Source organism: Macaca fascicularis, chromosome 7 (genome assembly GCF_037993035.2).
Source record: "Macaca fascicularis isolate 582-1 chromosome 7, T2T-MFA8v1.1".
NCBI classification, from domain to species: Eukaryota; Metazoa; Chordata; class Mammalia; order Primates; family Cercopithecidae; genus Macaca; species Macaca fascicularis.
This window is the reverse complement of record NC_088381.1, coordinates 87,595,746-87,619,303: the sequence shown is the minus strand read 5'-3', so window position 1 is coordinate 87,619,303 and position 23,558 is coordinate 87,595,746. Positions and strand designations below refer to the sequence as shown.

Genomic DNA, 23,558 nt, shown 5'->3' with positions numbered 1-23,558 from the left:
CAGGCGCCCACCACCATGCCTGGCTAATTTTTGTATTTTTAGTAGAGACGGGGTTTCCCAATGTTGGCCAAGGTGGTCTCGAACTCCTGACCTTAGGTGATCCACCCGCCTCGGCTTCCCAAAGTGTTGGGATTACAGGCATGAGCTACTGTGCCCAGCCTTGACTACTTTTTTTTTTTTTTGACGGAGTCTCACTCTGTCACCAGGCTGGAGGGCAGTGGTGTGGGCTCGGCTCACTGCAAACTTTGCCTCCCAGGTTCAAGCAATTCTTCTGCCTCAGTGTCCTGAGTAGCTGGGACTACAGGCATGCATTTGCAAATATTTTATCCTATTCTATAGGTTGTCTGTTTACTGTATTGATAGTTTATTTTGCTGTGCAGAAGCTTTTTAGGTTAATTAGGTCACATTTATTAATTTTTGCTTTTGTCACCTTTGTCATGAAATCTTTGTCAGGGGCTATGCTGAGAATGGAATTTCCTAGGTTATCTTCCAGGGTTTTTATAGTTTTGGGTTTCATATTTAAGTCTTTAATCCACGTTGGATTGATTTTCATATGTGGTATAAGGGAGGGGTTCAGTTTCAATTTTTTGCATATGGCTACCTAGTTATCTCAGCACCATTTATTGAATAGGGAATGCTTTTCCCATTGCTTGTTTTTGTCAGCCTTGTTGAAGATTAGATGGTTTTTGTTTTTAGTTCTGCTTATGTAGTGAATCACATTTACTAATTTGCATATGTTGAACCAACCTTGTGTTCCAGGGATAAAGCCTACTTGATTGTGGTGGATTAGAGTTTTAATGTGCTGTTGGATTCAATTTGCTAGTATTTTCTTTTTTTGCTAGTTTTCTTTTTTTGTTGTGTCTCTGCCAGGTTTTGGTATCAGAATGATGTTGACCTCATAGAATAAATTAGGGAGGAGTCCTTCCTCCTTAAATTTTCAGAATAGTTTCTGTAGGAAAGGTACCAGCTCTTCTTTATGCATCTGGTAGAACTCAGCTGTGAATCCTTCTGGTCCTGGACTTTTTCAGTTGGTAGGCTTTTTATTACTAACACAATCTTGAAACTTGTTATTAGTCTGTTCAGGGTTTCAATTTCTTCCTAGTTCAATCTTAGGAGGTTGTATGTTTCCAATAATTTATTCATTTCTTCTAGTTTGTGTGCATAGAGTTGTTCGTAGTCTCTGAGGGTTTTTTTTTTTTAAATTTATTTGGGATTGGTGGTAATGTTCCCTTTGTCATTTCTGACTGTATTTATTTTTATCTCCTCTCTTTTTTGCTTTATTAGTCTAGCTAGTGCTCAATCAATCTGGTTTGTTATTTTGAAGAAACAAAACCCGGATTTGTTAATCTTTTGTATGGGTTTTTGCATCTCAATTTCTCTCAGTTCAGCTCTGATTTCAGTTATTTCCTTTCTCTTGCTAGCTTTGGGACTGATTTGCTTTTGTTTCTCTAGTTCCTCTTGGTGTGAAGTTAGGATGTTAATTTGAAAACTTTCTAACCTTTGATGTAGATTTTTTTTTTTTTTTTTTTTTTTGAGACGGAGTCTTGCTGTGTCGCCCAGGCTGGAGTGCAGTGGCCGGATCTCAGCTCATTGCAAGCTCCGCCTCCCGGGTTTTTACGCCATTCTCCTGCCTCAGCCTCCCGAGTAGCTGGGACTACAGGCGCCCACCACCTTGCCCGGCTAGTTTTTTGTATTTTTTAGTAGAGACGGGGTTTCACCGTGTTAGCCAGGATGGTCTCGAACTCCTGACGTCGTGATCCGCCTGTCTCGGCCTCCCAAAGTGCTGGGATTACAGGCTTGAGCCACCGCGCCCGGCCGATTTTTTTTTTTAGTGATATAAACTTTTCTCTTAATACTACTTTACCTGTGTGCCAGAGATTTTGATATGTAGTATGTTTGTTCTCATTAGTTTCAAAGATTTTATTGACTTCTGCCTGAATTTCGTTGTTCACCCAAAAGTCATTCAGGAGAAGGTTGGTTCATTTTCACGTATGCTTTTGATGTATTTTATTATATTGATTTCAATGTTTATTGCATTGTGATCTGAGAAAGTGTAGTTTGTATGATTTTGGATTTTTTGAATTTGCTGAAAATTGTTTTATGATCAATAGTGTGGTTGACTTTAGAGTACATGCCATATGCAGATGAGAAGAACATATATTCTAATGTTTTTGGGTGGAGAGTACTGTAAATGTTTGTTAGGACTGTTTTGTCAAATGTTGAGCTCAGTCCTGAATCTCTTTGTTCATTTTCTGTCTCAGTGCTCTAATACTGTCAGTGGGGTGTTGAAGTCTCCCAGTAGTATTGTGTCGTTATCACAGTCTCTTCAAAGGTCTCTAAGAACTTCCTTTATAAGTCTGGGCACTTCTGTGTTGTATGTATGTATTCTTAGGATTGTTAGGTCTTCTTGTTGAGTTTAACTCTTTGTCCTTTCTTTGTCTTTTTCGATTGTTAATGGTTTACACTCTTTTGTCTGAAATTAGAATCAGATCACTTGCTTCTTTTTGCTTGGTCTATTTTTCTCCATCCCTTTATTTTGAACCCCTGGATGTCACTGCATGTGAGATGGGTCTCTTGTAGAGAGAATACAGTTGGGTCTTGCTTCTTTATCCAACTTGCCACTTTATGCCTTTTAATTGAAGCATTTAACCCATTTACATTCAAGGTCACTCAAGGTTTGATTGTGTATTTCCCAGCAATGATTCCTAACCCATAGGAAATTACTGAAATGACAGACATAGAACTCAGGATCTGGATGTCATGGAAGCTCACAGATTCAGGACATATTTGAAATCCAATTATGGAATCCAGTAAAATGATAGAAGGGTTGAAAGACAAATTAGCCACCTTAAGAAAGAATCAAACTGAAACTCTAGAGTTAAAAATTCACTAGAAGAACTTCATAATACAGTTGGAAGTATTAACAGCAGAATAGACCAAGCTAAGGAAGATATGTCTGAGCTCAAAGACTGGTTCTTTTAATTAACACTGTGTGACAAAAATAAAGAAAAAACAATTTTAAAAAGTGAACAAAACTTCTGAGAAAGATTACATAAAGGGACAAAATCTACAACTTATTGCCATTACTGAGAGAGGACAGAGAATAAACTTGGAAAAGTAATATTTTTTGAGAAAAAAATGAATAAATTCAGAGACAAACTCTTTTGTTGGATAAAAATGTTATTGAATATATACATATCAATGCATAAATTGAATGCAATTTAATAAAGTACCAGTAATACTTTTCATTGTAAAATTAATTCAAGATTATCTGAAAGAAAAAATCTATCCAAGGTGATAAAACTTTCCTAGAAGGGTTAAAAAGTCTCCATTTTGAGGACTATTTTAGGTCTTCAGGTTAATTTTATCTTATGTATTAGAGTGAATAATAGGTGAGTAAGATCCTGGGTTATATTCACAATTATGAGAAAAATCATTTTTTTAAAAGTTTTGGTGGCAGGACTAAACCACTCCAAGAAGGGGTTGTTATTCCACTTAAAAACGTATCTAACCTCATGCATTTTTTCTTTCTCTATTTTCCTCTATGTAACTCTCTTTATCATTGTTTTCTTTTTGTGGTTATATGGATTCGTAGACTGTGCCATTTATATGGACTGCCATGTGAGCTGTCAGAGCCCAGATAGTGGAGTGTGATTGGCTTATGGATATTAAGAAGAATTTACCAACAACTGTATAGATTTGAAAAAGTTGTATTAGATGGAAAGAATGCTGCAGAGCAGTGCAGCAGGGCGCCTCAGCAAGAGAGTACACCACTGCAGATTTTTCCTTAGAGTATTTATGGACCTTAAAGTGGGAGCTTAAGGGTAATTTGAGCCATATTGGCCACATAGTTCATGGTAAACGATTACATTTACAGACATTTTGGTGCCTTGATGTCAGCAAGGGTTGCACAATGAGTTGAGAATACATGCATTCCGGCGATGTATAGAAATTCTACTTATTCACAAGTATTTTTGGAAAAGAAATCTGATACCAGATGCTGGCTTTACACAATAGGGATGTCTAATAAATTCTGAATTCATCTGATAAGGAGTTTTGCCTCTGAACGGTCTTGCTCTCCTCATGGGCTAGTATCTCTGTCTCTTCACCTTTTTTTTTTTTTTTTTTTTTTCCAATCATACTGTGTCCAGAATTAGTAGGTTCTTGGTCTCACTGACTTCAAGAATGAATCTGCGGACCCTCGCGGTAAGTGTTACAGTTCTTAAAGATGATGTGTGCGGAGTTTGTTCCTTCAGATGTTCAGATGTGTCTAGAGTTTCTTCCTTCTAGTGGGTTCATGGTCTCGCTGACAGGAGTGAAGCTGCAGACCTTCGGGTGAGTGTTAGAGCTCTTAAAGGCAGTGCATCTGAAGTTGTTCATTCTTCCTGGTGGCTTTGTGGTCTTGCTGGCATCAGGAGTGAAGCTGCAGACCTTCGCGGGTGAGTGTTACAGCTTATAAAGGCAGTGTGGACCCAAAGAGTGAGCAACAGCAAAATTCATAGCAAAGATAGAAAGAATAACACTTCCACAGTGTTGAAAGGGAACCCACCAGGTTGCTACTGCTAACTAGGGCAGCCTGCTTTTATTCCCTTATCTGATCCCACCCACATCCTGCTGATTAGTCCATTTTACAGAGAGCTGATTGGTCCATTTTACAGAGAGCTGATTGGGCCATTTTACAGAGCACTTATTGGTCCATTTTACAGAGAGCTGATTGGTCCATTTTGACAGGGTGCTGATGGGTGCATTTACAATCCTTTAGCTAGACACAAATGTTCTCCAAGTCCCCGCTAGATTAGCTAGACACAGAGCACTGATTGGTGCGTTTACAAACCCTGAGCTACACACAGAGTGCTGATTGGTGCATTTACAATCCTTTAGCTAGACACAGAGTGCTAGACAGAAAAGTTCTACAAGTCCCCACTAGATTAGCTAGACACAGAGTGCCCACTGGTGCCTTTACAAACCCTGAGCTAGACACAGAATGCTGATTGGTGCATTCACAGTCCTCCAGTTAGACATAAAAGTTCTCCAAATCCCCACCGGACTCAGTATTGCATCTGGCTTTGCCTAGTGGATGCCATGCTGGGGCTGGGAAAGAGCTGCCCATCAGTCCCACGCCACACGCCCACACGCCTCAGCCCTCGGGCATTGGATAGGACCGTGCCTGGTGGAGCAGGGGGCAGCACCTGTAGGGGAAGCTTGGGCTGCGTGGGAGCCCATGGGTGGGTGGGGCTTGGGCATGGCAGGCTGCAGGTCCCAAGCCCTGTCCCGCAGAGAGGTGGCTGAGACCTGGTGAGAATTGGAGCATGCGACGGGCAGGCCGGCAGTGCTGGGGGATCTGGCACACCCTTGGCATCTGCTGGCCTGGGTGCTAAGCTCCTCACTGCCCAGGGCCGGCAGAGCCTGCCAGCCACTCCGAGTGTGGGGCGTGCCAAGCCCGCACCCACCCAGAACTGGCCCTGGCCCGTGAGCACAGCGTGCAATCCCGGTTCCCGCCCACACCTCTCCCTCCACACCTCCCCGCAAGCAGAGGGAGCCAGCTCTGGCCTTGGCTAGCCCAGAGAGGGGCTCCCACAGTGCAGTGGCAGACTGAAGGGCTCCTCAAGTGCTGCCAGAGTGGACGGAGGTGGAGGAGGTGCCGAAATGGAGGGCTGCTATTATGTTGTCACCTGTCAATACGACTGTCTTTTCATTTATGTCTTTGCTAGTCTTTCTTTTCCCTTTTCTCTTGTTCTTTATTTTGATTATTGTAACTTTTTCTGTACTTCTCTCTCTCCTTTCTTCTTTCTTTCCTTTTTATACTCTCACACTTTGTTTTTGAACTGTGAAATAAATTAGAACAAATATATTTGGTGATAAATTATGTTTATTACCCCCAAATCTGTGTTATTTCGCTTGTAAAGTGAACATAAACTCAGTGTTTTCTTTAAAGCAAAATAAAAGATTAAAATATTTTAAAAATAAAATTAATAAAATTAACTTGCATTTAATTTTTCTGACTCAATTAATTTTTAAAATTAATAATCTTTAATGGAAAAATGTTTTTCATCCTTGTTTTAGTTGAGCATAGGGAACAAATGACAAATACAAAGATCATGACACATCTTTTCATCCTTTTTTAGGAGGTCACCTTCCCTTTAGCAATTGTTCTATCCAATCCAAGAAACTATTTTCTCTAAGAAGAATTATGTAACAGTATTCATGAGTTCTTTAATATTTCCTTTGCTAATATCCTTATCACTGGCAACATCCTACAACTGAGTAAGGTGCTTATCTTGCATGCAAAATTTAAAGGCATGCCCAAAAACTCAGTAGTAGAAATCAATATTTTGAGAAATCAAAATTAATTTTAAAATTTGTGATAAACAAAATACCAAATTTTAAGCAAAGGCAGGATCAGCAACTGCCATGTTGAGCTATGTTGGTACCTGAGGCAACAGGAAAAATAAATAATATTGGTGAAGCCTTTTTTAAAAATTATACTTTCAATTCTGGGATACATGTGTAGAATGTGCAGGTTTGTTACATAGGTATACATGTGGCATGGTGGTTTGCTGCACCCATCAACCTGTCACCTACATTAGGTATTTCTCCTAATGCTATCCTCCCCCTAGCCCTCCACTCCGTGACAGGCCCCTGTATGGGGTGTTCCCCTCCCTGTGTCCCTGTGTTCTCATTGTTCAGCTCCCACTTATGAGTGAGAACATGTGGTGTTTGGTTTTCAGTTCCTGTGTTAGTTTGCTGAGAATTATGGTTTCCAGTTTCATACATGTCCCTGCAAATGACATGCACTCATCCTTTTTTATGGCTGCATAGTATTCCATAATGTATATGTGACACATTTTCTTTATCCAGTTCTATGATTGGTGGGCATTCGGGTTGGTTCCAAGTCTTTGCTATTGTCAACAGTGCCACAATAAAAATACATGTGCATGTGTCTTTATAGTAGAATGATTTATGATTCTTTGGGTATATACCCAGTAATGGGATCGCTGGGTCAAATGGTATTTCTGGTTCTACATCCTTGAGGAATCGCCACACTGTCTTCCACAATGGTTGAACTGATTTACACTCCCACCAACAGTGTAAAAGCATTCCTATTTCTCTACATCATCTCCAGCATCTGTTGTTTCCTTACCTTTTAATGATCACCATTCTAACTGGCAAGAGATGGTATCTCATTGTGGTTTTGATTTGCATTTCTCTAATGACCAGTGATGATGAGCTCTTTTTTCATATGTTTGTTGGCCACATAAATGTCTTCTTTTGAGAAGTGTCTGTTCATGTCCTTTGTTCACTTTTTGATGGGGTTGTTTGTTATTTTTTCTTGAAAATTTGTTTAAGTTCCTTGTAGAAGCTAGATATTAGCCCTTTGTCACCCTTTGTCAGATGGATAGATTGCAAAAATTTCCTCTCATTCTGTAGATTGACTGTTCACTCTGATGAGAGGTTTTCTTTTCTTTTCTTTTTTTTCTGTGCAGAAGCTCTTTAGTTTAATTAGATCCCATTTGTCAATTTTGGCTTTTGTTGCCATTGCTTTTGGTGTTTTAGTCATGAAGTCTTTTCCTATGCCTATGTCCTGAATGGTATTGCCTAGGTTTTCTTCTAGGGTTTTTATGGTTTTAGGTTTCATGTTTAAGCCTTTAATCCATCTTGAGTTAATTTTTCTGTAAGGTGTAAGAAAGGGTTTCAGTTTCAGTTTTCTACATATGTTTAGCCAGTTTTCACAACACCATTTATTAAATAGGGAATCCTTTTACCATTCCTTGTTTTTGTCAGGCTTGTTAAAGTTCAGATGGTTGTAGATGTGTGGCATTATTTCTAAGGCCTCTTTTCTGTTTCATTCGTCTATATATCTGTTTTGGTACCAGTACCATGCTGTTTTGGTTACTGTGGCCTTGTAGTATAGTTTGAAGTCAGATAATGTGATGCCTCCAGCTTTGTTCTTTTTGCTTAGGATTGTCTTGGCTATACAGGCTCTGTTTTGGTTCCATATGAAATTTAAAGTAGTTTTTTCTAATTCTGTGAAGAAAGTCAATGGTAGCTTGATGGGGATAGCATTGAATCTATAAATTACTTTGGGCAGTATGGCCATTTTCATGATATTGATTCTTCCTGTCCATGAGCACGGAATGTTTTTCCATTTGTTTGTGTTCTCTCTTTTTTCCTTGAGCAGTGGTTTGTAATTCTCCTTGAAGAGGTCATTCATATCCCTCGTTAGTTGTATTCCTAGGTATTTTATTCTCTTTAAAGCAATTGTGAATGGGAGTTCACTCATGATTTGGCTGTTTGTCTATTAATGGTGTATAGGAATGTTTGTAATTTTTGCACATTGATTTTGTATCCCGAGACTTTGCTGAAGTTGCTTATCAGCTTAAGGAGATTTTGGGCTAAGATGATGGGGTTTTCTAAATAATAATCATGTCATCTGTAAACTTTGACAATTTACCTCCCTCTCTTCCTATTTGAATACCTTTATTTTTTTCCCTTCCCTGATTGCCCTGGCCAGAACTTCCATTACTGTGTTGAATAAGAGTGGTAAGAAAGCGAATCATTGTCTTGTGCTGGTTTTCAAAGAGAATGCTTCCAGCTTTCACCCATTCGATATGATATTGGCTGTGGGTGTGTCATAAATAGCTCTTATTATTTTGAGATAAATTCCATCAATACCTAGTTTATTGAGAGTTTTTAGCATGAAGGAGTGAACTTTATTGAAGGCCTTTCTGCATCTATTGAGATAATCATGTGGTGTTTGTCATTGGTTCTGTTTATGTGATGGATTGGGTATGTTGAACCAGCCTTGCATCCCAGGGATGAAGCCAGCTTGATTGTGGTGGATAAGCTTTTTGATGTGCTGCTGGATTCGGTTTGCCAGTATTTTATTGAGGATTTTTGCATCGATGTTCATCAGGGATATTGGCCTGAAAGTTTCCTTTTTGTGTGTGTGTCTCTGCCAGTTTTGGTATCAGGATGTGCTGGTCTAGTAAAATGAGTTAGGAAGGAGTTCCTCTTTCTCTATTGTTGGGAATAGTTTCAGAAGGAATGGTACCAGCTCCTCTTTGTACCTCTGGTAGAATTTGACTGTGAATCTGTCTGGTCCTGGACTGTTTTTGGTTGGTAGGCTATTAATTACTGCCTCAATTTCAGAACTTGTTATTTGTCTATTCAGGGATTCAACTTCTTCTTGGTTCAGTCCTGGGAGGGTATATGTACCCAGGGATTTGTCCATTTCTTGTAGATTTTCTAGTTTATTTGTGTAGAGGTGTTTGTAGTATTCTCTGATGGTAGTTTGTATTTCTGTAGGATCAGTGGTGATATCCCCTTTATCATTTTTTATTGTGTCTATTCAATTCTTCTCTCTTTTCTTCTTTATTAGTCTGGCTAGTGGTCTATTTATTTGTTAATGTTTTCAAAAACCCACCTCCTGGATTCATTGATTTTTTGAAGGGTTTTTTTGTGTTGCTATCTCCTTCAGTTCTGCTCTGATCTTAGTTATTTCTTGTCTTCTGCTAGTTTTTGAATTTATCTGCTCTTCCTTCTCTAGTTTTTTTTAATTGTAATGTCAGGGTGTCGATTTTAGATCTTTCCTGCTTTAAGCTGTTGGCATTTAGTGCTATAAATTTTCCTCTAAACACTGCATTAGCTGTGTCCCAGAGATTCTGGTACATTGTATCTTTGTTGTCATTGGTTTCAAAGAACTTATTTATTTCTGCCTAAATTTTGTTATTTAACCTGTAGTCATTCAGGAGCAGGTTGTTCAGTTTCCATGTAGTTTTGTGGTTTTGAGTGAGTTTCTTAATCCTGAGTTCTAATTTGATTGCACTGTGGTCTGAGAGACTATCTGTTATGATTTCTGTTCTTTTGCATTTGCTGAGGACTGTTTTACTTTCAATTATGTGGTCAATTTTATAATAAGTGTGATGTGGTGCTGAGAAGAATGTATATTCTGTTGATTTGGGGTGGGGAGTTTTGTAGAAGTCTATTAGGTTCACTTTGTCCAGAGCTGAGTTCAAGTCCTGAATATCCTTGTTAATTTTCTGTCTCATTGATCTGTCTAATATTGACAGTGAGGTGTTAAAGTCTCCCACTATTATTGTGTGGGAATGTAAGTCTCTTTGCATGTCTCTAAGGACTTGCTTTATGAATATAGATGCTTCTGTAGTAGGTGCACATGTATTTTGGATAGTTAGCTTATCTCGTTGCATTGAACCCTTTACCATTATGTAATGCCCTTCTTTGTCTTTTTTAATCTTTGTTGGTTTAAAGCCTGTTTTATCAGAGACTAGGATTGCAACCCCTGCTTTTTTTTGGCTTTCAATTTGCTTGGTAAATCTTCTGCCATCCCTTCATTTTGAGCCTATGTGTGTCTTTGCATGTGAGATGGGTCTCCTGAATACAGCACACCAATGGGTCTTGAGTCACTATCCAATTTGCCAGTCTGTGTATTCTAATTGGGGACTTAACCCATTTACATTTAAGGTTAACATTGTTATGTGTGAATTTGATCCTGTCATTATGATGTTAGCTGGTTATTTTGCCCGTTAGTTGATGCAGTTTCTTCATAGTGTCGATGGTGTTTACAATTTGGTATGTTTTTGCAGTGGCTGGTACCAGTTTTTCTTTCCGTATTTAGTGCTTCCTTCTAGAGCTCTTGTAAGGCAGGTCTGGTGGTGACAAAAATCTCTTAGCATTTTCTTATCTGTAAAGGATTTTATTTCTCCTTCGCTTTTGGAGCTTAGTTTGGCTGGATATTAAATTCTGGTTTGAAAATTCTTTTCTTTAAGAATGTTGAATATTGGCCCCCACTTCTTTCTGGTTTGTAGGGTTTCTGCAGAGAGATCCAGTGTCAGTCTGATGGGCTTCCCTTTGTGGGTAATTACTTGACCTTTCTTTCTGGCTGTTCTTAACATTTTTTCCTTCATTTCAACCTTGGTGAATCTGATGATTATGTGTCTTGAGGTTGTTCTTTCGAGGAGTATCTTTGTGGTGGTCTCTGTATTTCCTGAATTTGAATGTTGGCCTGTCTTACTAGGGTGGGGAAGTTCCCCTGGATAATATCCTGAAGAGTGTTTTTTTTGACTTGGTTCCATTCTTCCTGTCACTTTCAGGTACATCAATAAAATGTAGGTTTGGTCTTTTCACATAGTCCCATATTTCTTGGAGGATTTGTTCATTCCTTTTCAATCTTTTTTCTCCAATCTTGTCTTCATGCTTTATTTCATTAAGTTGATCTTCAATCTCTAATATCCTTTCTTCTGCTCAATCGATTTGGCTATTAATACTTGTGTATGCTTCATGAAGTTCTTGTGCTGTGTTTTTCAGCTCCATCAGGTTATTTATGTTCTTTTCTAAAGTGGTTATTCTAGTTATCAATTCCTCTAACCTTTTTCAAGGTTCTTAGCTTCCCTGTGTTGTGTTAGAACATGCTCCTTTAGCTCAGAGGTGTTTGTTACTACCCATCTTTGGAAGCCTACTTCTGTCAACTCATCAAACTCATTCTCCATCCGGTTTTGTTCCCTTGCTGGCAGGGAGTTGTAATCCTTTGAAGGAGAAGAAATGTTCTGGTTTTTGGAATTTTCAGCCTTTTTGCTCTGGTTTTTCCTCACCTTTGTGGACCTATCTAATTTTGTTCTTTGATATTGGTGACCTTCAGATGGGGTTTTTGGGTGGATGTCCTTTTTGTTGATGTTGATGCTACTTCTTTCTGTTTGTTAGTTTTCCTTCTAACAGTCAGGACCCTCAGCTGCAGATGTGCTGGAGTTTGCTGGAGGTCCACTCCAGACCCTGTTTGCCTGAGTATCATCAGTAGATGCTGCAGAACAGCAAAGATTACTGCCTGTTCTTTCTTCTGGAAGCTTTGTCCCAGAGGGGCAACAGCCAGGTGCCAGCTGGAGCTCTCCTGTATGAGGTATCTGTCGACCCCTGCTGGGAGGTGTCTCCCAGTCAGGAGGCACAGACATCAGGGAGCCACTTTAGGAGGCAGTCTGTCCCTTAGCAGAATTCAAGTGCTTTGCTGGGAGATCTGCTGCTCTCTTCAGAGCCAGCAGGCAGGAACATTTAAGCCTGCTGAAGCTGTGCCCACAACCGCCCTTTCCCCCAGGTGCTCTGTCCCAGGGAGATGGGAGTTTTATCTAAAAGCACCTGACTGGGGATGCTGCCATTCTTTCAGAGATGCCCTGCCCAGCGAGGAGGAATCTAGAGAAGCAGTCTGGCTATAGCTGCTTTGCTGGGTTGTGATGGGCTCTGCCCAGTTCAAACTTCCTGGTGGCTTTATTTACACTGTGAAGGGAAAAGTGCCTACTCAAGCCTCAATAGTGGCAGATTCCCCTACCCCCACCAAGCTCGAGTGTCCCAGGTCGACTTCAGAGTGCTGTGCTGACAGTGAGAATTTCAAGCCAGTGGATCTTAGCTTCCTGGGCTCCATGGGGGTGGGATCCCCTGAGATAGACCACTTGACACCCTGGCTTCAGCCCCGTTTCCAGGGGAGTGAATATTTCTGTCTTGCTGGCATTCCAGGTGCCGCTGGGGTATGAAAAAAAAAAAAAAAAAAAAAAAACTCCTGCATCTACCTCAGTGTCTGCCCAAATGGCTGCCTAGTTTTGTGCTTGATACCCAGGGCCCTGGTGGTGTAGGCACCCGAGGGAAACTCCTGGTCTGCAGGTTGGAAAACCTTGGGAAAAGCCTAGTATTTGGGTTGGAATGCACTGTTCTTCTCGGCACAGTCTCTCATGGCTTCCCTTGGCTAGGGGAGGGAGTTCCCTGAACCCTTCCACTTCCCGGGTGAGGTGATGCCCCCTACCCTGCTTTGGCTCACCCTCAGTGGGCTGCAGTCACTGTCTAACCAGTCCCAATGAGATGAGCTGGGTGCCTCAGTTGGAAATGCAGAAGTCACCCACCTTCTGCGTTGGTCTTGCTGGGAGCTGCAGACTAGAGTTGCTCTTATTTGGCCATCTTGCCGGCCACCCTCTACAGTTTGGTGAAGACTTTAATTGAAAAATTTGAGTCTGGAGTCTGTATACACACACACACACACACACACACACACGTATTTTTTGTCTCATCCTACCTCTGCTTGTTTTTGTGGTACAAAGCAATAATCTCTCATCATTTATTTAATATTTTTCTCCTTTTGAATTTTAATTTTAATGTGTAAATTTACTTCTCTCAAACTTCTATTTACTTCTGGACTAATAAACATGCTTCTGAATAGGGTTCTGTCTTTTTCACAATAGGATTTTTGTTTTAGAACTAGAAAGTAAGTCAGCTTGGCATTATGCAGCACATTTAAAAAAATTTAGTTCTTGCAAGGCTCTGGTATTTTTCTTTGCCTTATTTAGTTGATAACTAATATAGTTTGCCTAATAACTCCCTTTGGAAGCATTCAGTGGGTCATGGTAGTCTCAAATCTCAAAAGCACTTTCTCCATTACAATAGAGAGATTTTAAAATCTAAGGTTCCTCATGTGGCAACCAACATTTATGAACAATGGCAGAATTGGTTAGTCTTACTTGGAGGGGGAGGATGGCTACTTTGTGAGAGTAACATAGGATCCCTGAAGGCTTAAATTTCTGGAGCTCTTCATATATATATAAGAAACAAGAAGAAAGGGACAATAGAAAAAATATTGCAACTATTTTACTTGTTTACCTGGTATCTTAGATTGCAGTTGAATAGACAGGTCAGAGTAATAGCAGGAATAGCCACAGGCTAAGGTCTAAATTCAGCAGTGGGGCACTATGTATTCTCTCTCCTAATAGATCTCCATCTGCATTTAATGCTTGGGATTGCTTTACTGGTAACAAAACTTTTAATTCTATTATAATTTTCCATAGACTCGAGAGAATTGACATCTGGTGTTAAAAACCAAAGATCATACAAGTGACTGATATGTATCATTTTCCTTATTGAATATGGAAGAAAAGGGAGGAGGATGCAGAAATGGTAGGCTAAAAGCTCCAGAGAAAAACTTAACAGATTTTATGATTTTGCAGGAGGTAAGTCCTTGACCTCTTCATTTTCACATTCAGCAGGTACGAAAGTTTCTCTTATTGCATATGGTTCTATCATTCATTCACAGAATTTTGACAGAAAGTTGTAGAACTGAAAAAAGCTTGATATACAAACCACTAGCTGCACTGGCAATTTTACGTTACTGATCCTCCACAATTTGTCTCTATTAACTATTCAGATTTATGCAACTACCATTATCCCAGGGGTTACTCAAAGATATTGACAGGAGATCTAGCAGCATTCTGTCCATTCAATATAACTACTTTTAACATCTAAATATTTTCAGGATTAACTTTGGTTGAAGCATACTTGAATGAATTCCTCATTTGATCCTCATCATCACCTCATTTGGTCATCATGTTACCCACATCAGACCCAAAGAGTCAATATATTAATCTATTTGCTAGATGAAAACTCAGGCTTCTGAAAGCTAGGTAACTTTCCAAGAATCACACAATAAGTTAATTGCTAAGTCAAGGCATGAGAGTCAGATATTTGATTCCCAAACCAGGGATCCTTTTATGTTATTATATTGCCTAAAAAGCTGGCATTCAAATGGAATTTAGAGGTCATTTAATCTGGCCATCTCATTTGATTGATGAATAAATTTTCTGGCTAAGAATCTATACATTTGTTTAGTGCTTTATATACTCATCATCAGCATCAGTATAAATTAAATTTTCTGTTATATCCTCAGCCTGATTCACACTTTTTAGAAAATGCAAAACTTATTATTTCATACTTAAATAATTTACTAACCTTGTGTAGTTAGTAAGTTATTACTAACTACTAATATTACATCCCTAGTTTTGAAATTTTTATTCAATATATTTATTTCATTAGGATGCTACTCATGAAATTAACTTCTTTTTTTAAAAAAAGAATTATCTCATTTTTATCAGTTTCATTTACAAGCAATATATATGTGTGTGTGTATATATCAACATATATGTGTGTGTGTATATATACATATATATGAAGTAATTGATAAGTGACTCAGAGTTGGCCAATTGCAAGAATACCACTTAAAAGTAAATGGTTATTACTGAAGAGTGAATTATACATTTTCATTTTGTAGACTTAATATTTAAAATGGAAGATGGTAGGAAGCACACACATTTCTCAGTCTTGTTGGGAAAGAAAATGACAATGACAATGAGATTTTCTGTTTTGTTTTGTTTTGTTTTTAGATGTATTAGCAAGACAGGCGTGGGGTAGAATGGAGTAGCCATGAACATAGAGGAAAAGTGGAGAGAGTGAAAACATTTTGGAGTGAAAAAACATAGATACATTTAAAGGAGAAGAAAGAAAAAATAATAAAGCACAATATTTAAAGAGAATAAAATAAATAAAACCAGAAAGATACAGAGAGGGGAAAAAGAGCAGGCAACAAGTTAACAGGGAAAAGAAAGCACAACCAGAAAAAAAAAAATGAAAATGAATTGCTTATTGATGAATAAAGAAAGAGAGAAAAAGAAAAATAAGAAAGGAGATGGAGTAAGCACATAGGATCTCTAAACACCTGGCTCCAGGAGCCCATCTGACCACAGTTCGGACTCCAGCTATGCACACATAGAGTTGCCTGGAGATGTTTCTCTGTCTCTACCCTGCAAATGTGGTGAACCCTTCTCCTTCATCTTCCTGTTTCTGTAGTGTGTCATCATGGCCAGAAACTGATGAATCTGTGAATTAGCTGAAATGGCAAGACGGATTAGAGATACAGTGAGGAGGGTATGGTACAGACTTTTGACAGAACTTTCTCTACTAATTTGGCTAAAATAAAATACTTTACTCTGATGATGCCGTCATTTATGGATTTTTTTTGGTAGACACTTATTTTATTTTGCTTAGAGGAATGCTCATCTGATTAGTCTCTGTGTCTATTCCAACCACCATTTAGAGAAGGTAGAGCTGATTCAAAGATGGAAATGGGACAGGGCAGAAAGTTGATCAAGATGTCAAGTAGTACAGAATCCCATCTGTTAAGAAACGGTAGAAAAATAACAGTGAGGCTGGGACACACACAGAATGGAGGAGTTTATAACCTTCAATTTCAAAGTCCTTCAGAAATCCTCAAAAGTCTCAGGGATATTGTTAAATGCTAACACATCAAGAAATACCCCACTCTATGTGAGCATGTGGGATGCATAAAACATAAGAGTAAGTACAGTTGACCCCAGAAAAACATGGGTTTGAACCACATGGGTCCACTTTCATGTGAATTTTCTTCCACCTCTGCCACCCCTGAGACAACAAAACGAACCCTTCCTCTTCCTTCCCCTCCTCAGTCTGCTCAGTGGGAAGATGACAAGGATAAGAACTTTATGATGATCCACTTCCACTTAGTGAACAGTATTTATATATTCCTTTCCTTATGATTTTGTTATATTTTATTTTCTGTAGCTTATTTTATTGTAGGAATATAGTATATAATACATAAAACATAAAAATATTTGTTATTCAACTGTTTATGTTACCAGCAAAGCTTCTGATCAACAGGAATCATTAGAAGCTAAGTTTTTAGGGAGTCAAAGTATATGTTAATTTTTTATTGCACAGGGGTTCTGCCCCCTTAACTCCTGCATTGTTTAAGGGTCGACTGTAGAAGGGGCTCTTGATTTAAGGAAATATTTATATAGGCAGATAGTAGAATAAATGTTGAGACAAATGGCTGGCAAAGGGGGGAAAGGTTAAGACAGGAGAAGAAAAGCTCATTTGAAGGACCCACAAAATATTTTTTCCTATTACAATTAGTGTGTGTTTGTACGTATTTGTGTGCATATGTGTGTATTCATGTGGTATTTGCATATGTATATATGATGATGTGTTAAAGGATGACTTTCATAAATTCCACCTGTGGCTGTCAGTAACACCCAGAAATTTCTGTATTAACCACTCTATTCTGCTCTAGGGATACATAAAGCAGATAGTTTTAATGCTTCTTAAAATATGTACCTTAAGATGACACTATATAGATGCACTGTCTTTTGGTGTTTGCTTGCTTGTTTGTTTTGATTTTCTATTTCTTTCTTCTTTCTTCCCTCATACTCTATCTTCCAGTCTTTCTTTTCTAGGTACTGTCACAGTAGCATTTTCCGTCAAAGATTTTCCCTTCCTTCTGCACCCCATGTGCTAGAGCACTTATTTATTTATTTACTTATTTATTTATTTTGAGATGGAGTCTCGCTCTGTCTCCCAGGCTAGAGTGCAGTGGCTCGATCTCAGCTCACTGCAAGCTCTGCCTCCTGGGTTCACGCCATTCTCCTGCCTCAGACTCCTGAGTAGCTGGGACTACAGGCGCCCACCACCATGCCCGGCTAATTTTTTTGTATTTTTTTAGAGAGAGGGGGTTTCACCGTGTTAGCCAGGATGGTCTCAATATCCTGACCTTGTGATCTACCTGCCTCGGCCTCCCAAAGTACTGGGATTACAGGCATGAGCCACCGTGCCCTGCCGCTGAAGCACTTATTTAAAACAATACACTGCTTAGTTAAATCATGTGAAGAATATCCTTTCATATTATAGTTTGTATTTTGTTGTAGGCCAGCAATTTTCAAACTTAAAAAATTTATTCCCGTAAGACATTTTTGACTATATAACCTTAAATGTATGCATATTTATTTATAAAGTATATATCAACCATTGTACTAATATGTTATCCATTATAAATGTTAAAAAGTGAATTTAGAAAAGAATAAAATATTGTGATATGTATAAAATATTATACATCTACTAAATATAGATAAATTACTATGCTCTTCCTGTACTTCAGTGGATTATTATGTGCACCTTCTGGAATGAGTATACACCATGAAACAATCTGAATTTTAAATATGAATTTTATTCACAAGGCACATTGTTTTCTTTTTATTTAAACAAGGTTGAACTTACAAATCAAAGCAATATGGGAGTGATTTTAGACTAGCAATATTATTTTTAGTTATTCAAATGCAAAAAAAGAACATTCATTCATTAAAGCTGTGATTAAAAAATTCTTTATCTATTTAAACTGAATAGTATACACTTGCCTTATCCTATTACTTATCAAGCAGAGCAAAAAATAAAACTCACTCTAAACTTAAGTAATATAACCACAGGAGCTTTTGTTTTCTCATCTTTGAAATGGAAGAATAAGACTACAGTATCTTTATGGGTACTTACAGTGTATCTATGCTATGATTTTATGAGTTGAGATAATGACATTTTGATGTTTTATATTTGCAAATTTTATATTGTAGCATATTGTTTGTTAAAAGGCTCTGTCTTGGGTGTCATACTGGGAAGAGAGAAAGAAATGCGTTGAGTTTATTAGTGTTTGAAACTCAAAAGTGCTAAATAAGCTGCATGCATGTGTGGAGTGGCCACAGGAGTGGTGCTCAAACAGAGTATGGCTGGAGCACTATGTCTGTGTTAGGTCAAAAGTGGAGCTACAGCTTGGGATTCTGGTGAACAGTCTGGGAAAAGAGTATACAAGGATATCAGACCAGAAGGAGTATAATAAGAAGTACATTAGATGATTAGTCAGAGGGCAAGGAAGAGAGTTACCAGCTAGGAACTGGAAATTACACAGGAATTGAGGGAAGAAAATGTCTAGGAAAATTTTGGGGTGGTGTGGACAAGGAGAAAAAGGGTCTAATCCCAAGAAAAGAGCGAAGCCTCAAGCACAGTATATCCACAACAACTCAAAGACCTTCAGATTTGAAGTTAGGTTGTGTTTCCATTAGGAAACTTGAATGATTTAAGAATGTAGGAATCCCAGCGTGGAGGATGCAGGAATCCCAGCGTGGAGGATGCAGGAATCCCAGCGTGGAGGATGCCAGACTCCTGACATGGAAAATGATTCTGTAGAAGCACGTGGTTGAATGGGAATAAAACTGTAGCTTTGAGAACTGTATTTTGTTTTCATTTTAAATTTGGAGAAATTAAGGTAATTACCCAGAATAGGAGAGGGATGGGAAGTGTTGTTTTTAGCTGAAGTACTGTATGTGCCAAATATTTTTTAGCAGTAGAACTAGTATCTAGTTGGAAGACACAGAGACATAGTAATAACAATTAATTCTGCTTGTTAATGTACTGCAGGCCAGGGAAATGGAAAGCGAGAACGGAACAGTGATAACAGAATTCATCCTCCTTGGTCTGACCCAGTCTCGAGATATTCAGCTCCTGGTCTTTGTGCTAGTTTTAATTTTCTACTTCATCATCCTCCCTGGAAATTTTCTCATTATTTTCACCATAAGGTCAGACCCTGGACTCACAGCCCCCCTCTATTTCTTTCTGGGCAACTTGGCCTTCCTGGATGCATCCTACTCCTTCATTGTGGCTCCCAGGATGTTGGTGGACTTCCTCTCTGAGAAGAAGGTAATCTCCTACAGAGGCTGCATCACTCAGCTCTTTTTCTTACACTTCCTTGGAGGCGGGGAGGGATTACTCCTTGTTGTGATGGCCTTTGACCGCTACATCGCCATCTGCCGGCCTCTGCACTATTCAGCTGTCATGAACCCTAGAGCCTGCTATGCAATGTTGTTGGCTCTGTGGCTTGGGGGTTTTGTTCACTCCATTATCCAGGTGGTCTTCATCCTCCGCTTGCCTTTTTGTGGCCCAAATCAACTGGATAACTTCTTCTGTGATGTCCCACAGGTCATCAAGCTGGCCTGCACCAACACGTTTGTGGTAGAGCTTCTGATGGTCTTCAACAGCGGCCTGAGGACACTTCTGTGCTTTCTGGGGCTTCTGGCCTCCTATGCAGTCATTCTTTGTCGCATACGAGGGTCTTCTTCTGAGGCGAAAAACAAGGCCATGTCCACATGCACCACCCATATCATTGTTATATTCTTCATGTTTGGACCTGGCATCTTCATCTACACGCGCCCCTTCAGGGCTTTCCCAGCTGACAAGGTGGTTTCTCTCTTCCATACAGTGATTTTTCCTTTGTTGAATCCTGTCATTTACACTCTTCGCAACCAGGAAGTGAAAGCTTCCATGAAAAGGGTGTTTAATAAGCACATAGCCTGAAAAAGGGGGGGGGGAAATAGAGTGTAGAATTGTATCTGAAATTGATTTGTTTATTTCCAAGCACTGCAATCCTTGAATACCTCCCATTTGTCAGGACTATTCTAGGATCTGAAGAAAGAAATTAATGAGGCAGATAAGGTCTATCTGCTCTCTAAGAGATATAACAAGAGATATAACCTAGTAAAAATAGACCACCATTAAGGTAGAAAATAAACAGCATAGTTTCAGGAAGAGATATTGCTCTGTAAAAACTAAAAAGAAAAGTGAAATGATAAATTGTGACTCTGGATTGGGAGTAACCAATTTGTGTTTAATAATCAAAAAAGGCCTTGAGGAGCTGACGTTTTGGATCATATCTAGATAAACTGAAGAAGCCAAACATGCAAACATTTGGGGCTATAGTATTCTAGACAGAGGGCACAGGTAGTGCAAAAACTCAAAGATGATGATGAACTTGGTATATTTGAGGAATATGATTAAGTCCATGTTACCCAGAATATAGTAATTTAACGTGAAAATGATTAGATTTAAAGTTGGAGATACTGGTAGTGTCAAAAACATATGGTCTACATAGTAAATATGAGTTTTAATTTTATTACAATAAGAAGCCATTCTGTGGCTTTAAGCAAAAGAGTGATTCCTCTACTGAAGGTTCATAAATGACTTAGGGCTGTAAACTCAAGATTCTATGCAGATATCAAAGAGTTTAAAAATATCATTATGAGGAAAATATTATATTTGTAAGTGCACTTTGAAAGATATTAAACTACCAATTTTTCTTCCATAAATAAGCGGAGAGTGGCAAAAGAAAGTTGATTACTTTTATTGAAAAAGGTCACAAAAATATTTTACTTTTTTTTTTTCTAGAGCTTCATTATTAATCCTAGCAAATTTTTATGACTTTTAGCTGTATGTTTGACCTTATCGCCAATGGATTTCACTCTAAGTTTAATAATGATAGTCCTTTGGTAGACCAATCAGGATTTTGTGTCAGAGAGAAGAAACCATTCTAGCTATTTTAAACAAAACATCATTTAATATCGAGAGTTAGGTGTTCACAAAATCTCTGGAAAGTCTAAAAGAGTAGACTATCGGCTGGACATCCAGAGACGCCTTACAGACTAACACAGGTGACCTATGTCGTCAGGGAAGTTGTTCTTGCTACAATCTTAGCCATCTGTTGTCTGTAAAACATTACCACTTTAGCCATGTGCCTGGGATCAAGTTAATGATCCAGAATCACTCTGGACCTATCAAATCACCCCTAGTACAACAGAAGACTCTCCTACTACCTCCCTGCCTAACTAGCTTACTACAAATTCAAATCTCATATGAGTACATTAAATGGGCAGCATCAGAAAAATCTGGAACCCCAAATGCAAGGAGGTCTAAAACTGAGTTTTAAAATATTTTATTTTTGATAATAACCAAAGTTTATACTTATGAATATAAATTATGTACATGGTAAAAATATTCATAGAATATAGAAAAAGTGGTCTGAATCTTCAAATAATCCTTCTCCATTCTCACTCTGTTTATTGTGTTGCTTCCTGTTTTACTGAGAAAGGTAGCAGGTGAGAATTCCTTAATCTCCCATCACTACCACTATATGACCTGCATCTGTGATTAAGTTTCCTTTAACTTCTCCTGAGACTGGGTGACCTGCTCCTGCTCCTACAGAAGTAAACTCTTCCACTTGTGCCCCAGATTCCATCCCCTCCTCTCTACTAAAGGCAATTACTCTGGTAACTCTCCTTTCTCTCATCTATAACATGAACTTTGTCCTCCCTATTGGGTGTAACCTTTAGCATGTAACCACATTTCTTCGCTCCTAAATAAAACCTTCTTGCCACCTTTTTCCCTCTCCATGTCATTTCATGAATTTTAGGATTTTTGAAAATTTCTTTAAAAAAATGATGTTGGGATTTTCACAGACATTGCATTGAATCTATAGATTGCTTCAGGTAGTGTGGATATTTGAACAATATTAATTGTTCTATTCCATTAACATAGAAAGTCTTTCCATTTATTTGCATCTGCTTTAATTTCTTTCATCAATGTTTTATAGTTTAAGTGTACAAGTCTTTCACGTCCTTGGTTAAGTTTACTCCTAAATATTTTATATTTTGGTTCTAATGGAAATGAGATAAATTTCTTAATTTCCATTTTAGATAGTTCTTTGTTGTTGTACAGAAATTGAAATGATTTATTTCTTTGGTAGATTTTTAAATTTATAAATATTTAATTGACAAAGATCAAATATATTCAAAGCATATGAAATGATAATTTGATACACATATACATTGTATAATGATTACCACAATCAAATTAACACATTAATCACCATTCATATTGTACATTAGTTACCCAGAATGTGTTCATCTTATGGATGAAAATTTGTACCCTTTGACGAACATATTCCCCTTTTCTCTCACTTCAAAACCTCTGACAACCACTGTTCTACTCTCTCCTTGTATGAGCTTTTTCTTTTTCAGATTCTACATGTAAGTGAGATTATATAGTATCTCTTTCTGTGTCTGGCTTATTTCACCTACCATAATGTCAATTAGGTTTATCTATATTGCTGCAAATGAACAAAACTTCCTTCTTTCTGTGGCTGAATGACAGTCTATCACATACATGTACCACAATTTTTATACTCATTCATCAATTGATGTACACTTGGGCTGTTTCCATATTTTGGCTATTGTGAATAATGCAGCAGTGAACATAGCAGTAGAGTTATCTTGTAGAGATACTGATTTCATTTCCTTTGGGTATATATCTAGATGTGAGATTGCTGGAACATATGGAAGTTTTAATTTTTATTTTTTTGAGGAACTTCTATATTGTTTTCCATAATGCCTGTGCCAATTTACATTCCCATCAATAGTGTAAAAAGGTTCCCTTTTCTCCACATCCTCACCAACACTTGTTATCATGTGTCTTCTCATAGTAGCCATTTCAGTAGGTATGAGGTGATGTCTCATTGTGGTTTTAATTTGCATTTTCCCAGTGGTTAATGATGTTGAGCACCTTTTCATATACATGTTGGCTATTTCTATGTCTGTTTTGGGAATATGTCTGTTAAAATCTTTTCCAGTTGTAAAAATTAGGTTGTTTGTTGTTTTGCTGTTGACTTGTGTACTTCCTATTATGAATATTAACCCCTTATCATACATATGGTTTACTAACATTTTCTCCCATTTGGTAGGTTGCCTTTTAATTTGGTCAATTGTTTCTTTTGTGGTGCAGTGGAATTTTTAGTTTGATATAGTCCCACTTGTTTATTTTTTTGTTGCCAGTGCTTTTGTGGTCATATCCGAAAAGTGATAGCCAAGACTGTTGTCAGGGAGTTTTTTCCTGATGTTTTCTTCTGGTAGTTTTCAGTTTCAGGTTTTACATTTAAATCTTTAATTCATTTCCAGTTAGTTTTAGCATATGTTATAAGACAAGACTTCAGTTTCTTTGTTTTGCATGTGGATATTTAGCTTTTCCAACACCATTTATTAAATAGACTTTCCTTTTTCCAT

At 38.2% G+C, this 23,558-nt stretch overlaps 1 protein-coding gene across 1 annotated transcript; it reads left to right on the top strand.

Annotated features, from left to right (window-relative positions):
- The first annotated feature begins 883 nt into the window (after window positions 1-883).
- On the top strand, window positions 884-21,906 carry OR4N2 (olfactory receptor family 4 subfamily N member 2). Its single transcript, XM_045395118.2, has 2 exons — window positions 884-1,031; window positions 19,093-21,906. Exon 2 carries the CDS (start codon window positions 19,102-19,104, stop codon window positions 20,023-20,025), a length of 924 nt encoding a protein of 307 aa, XP_045251053.2. The 5' UTR covers window positions 884-1,031; window positions 19,093-19,101; the 3' UTR covers window positions 20,026-21,906.
- The last annotated feature ends 1,652 nt before the right edge of the window (window positions 21,907-23,558 follow it).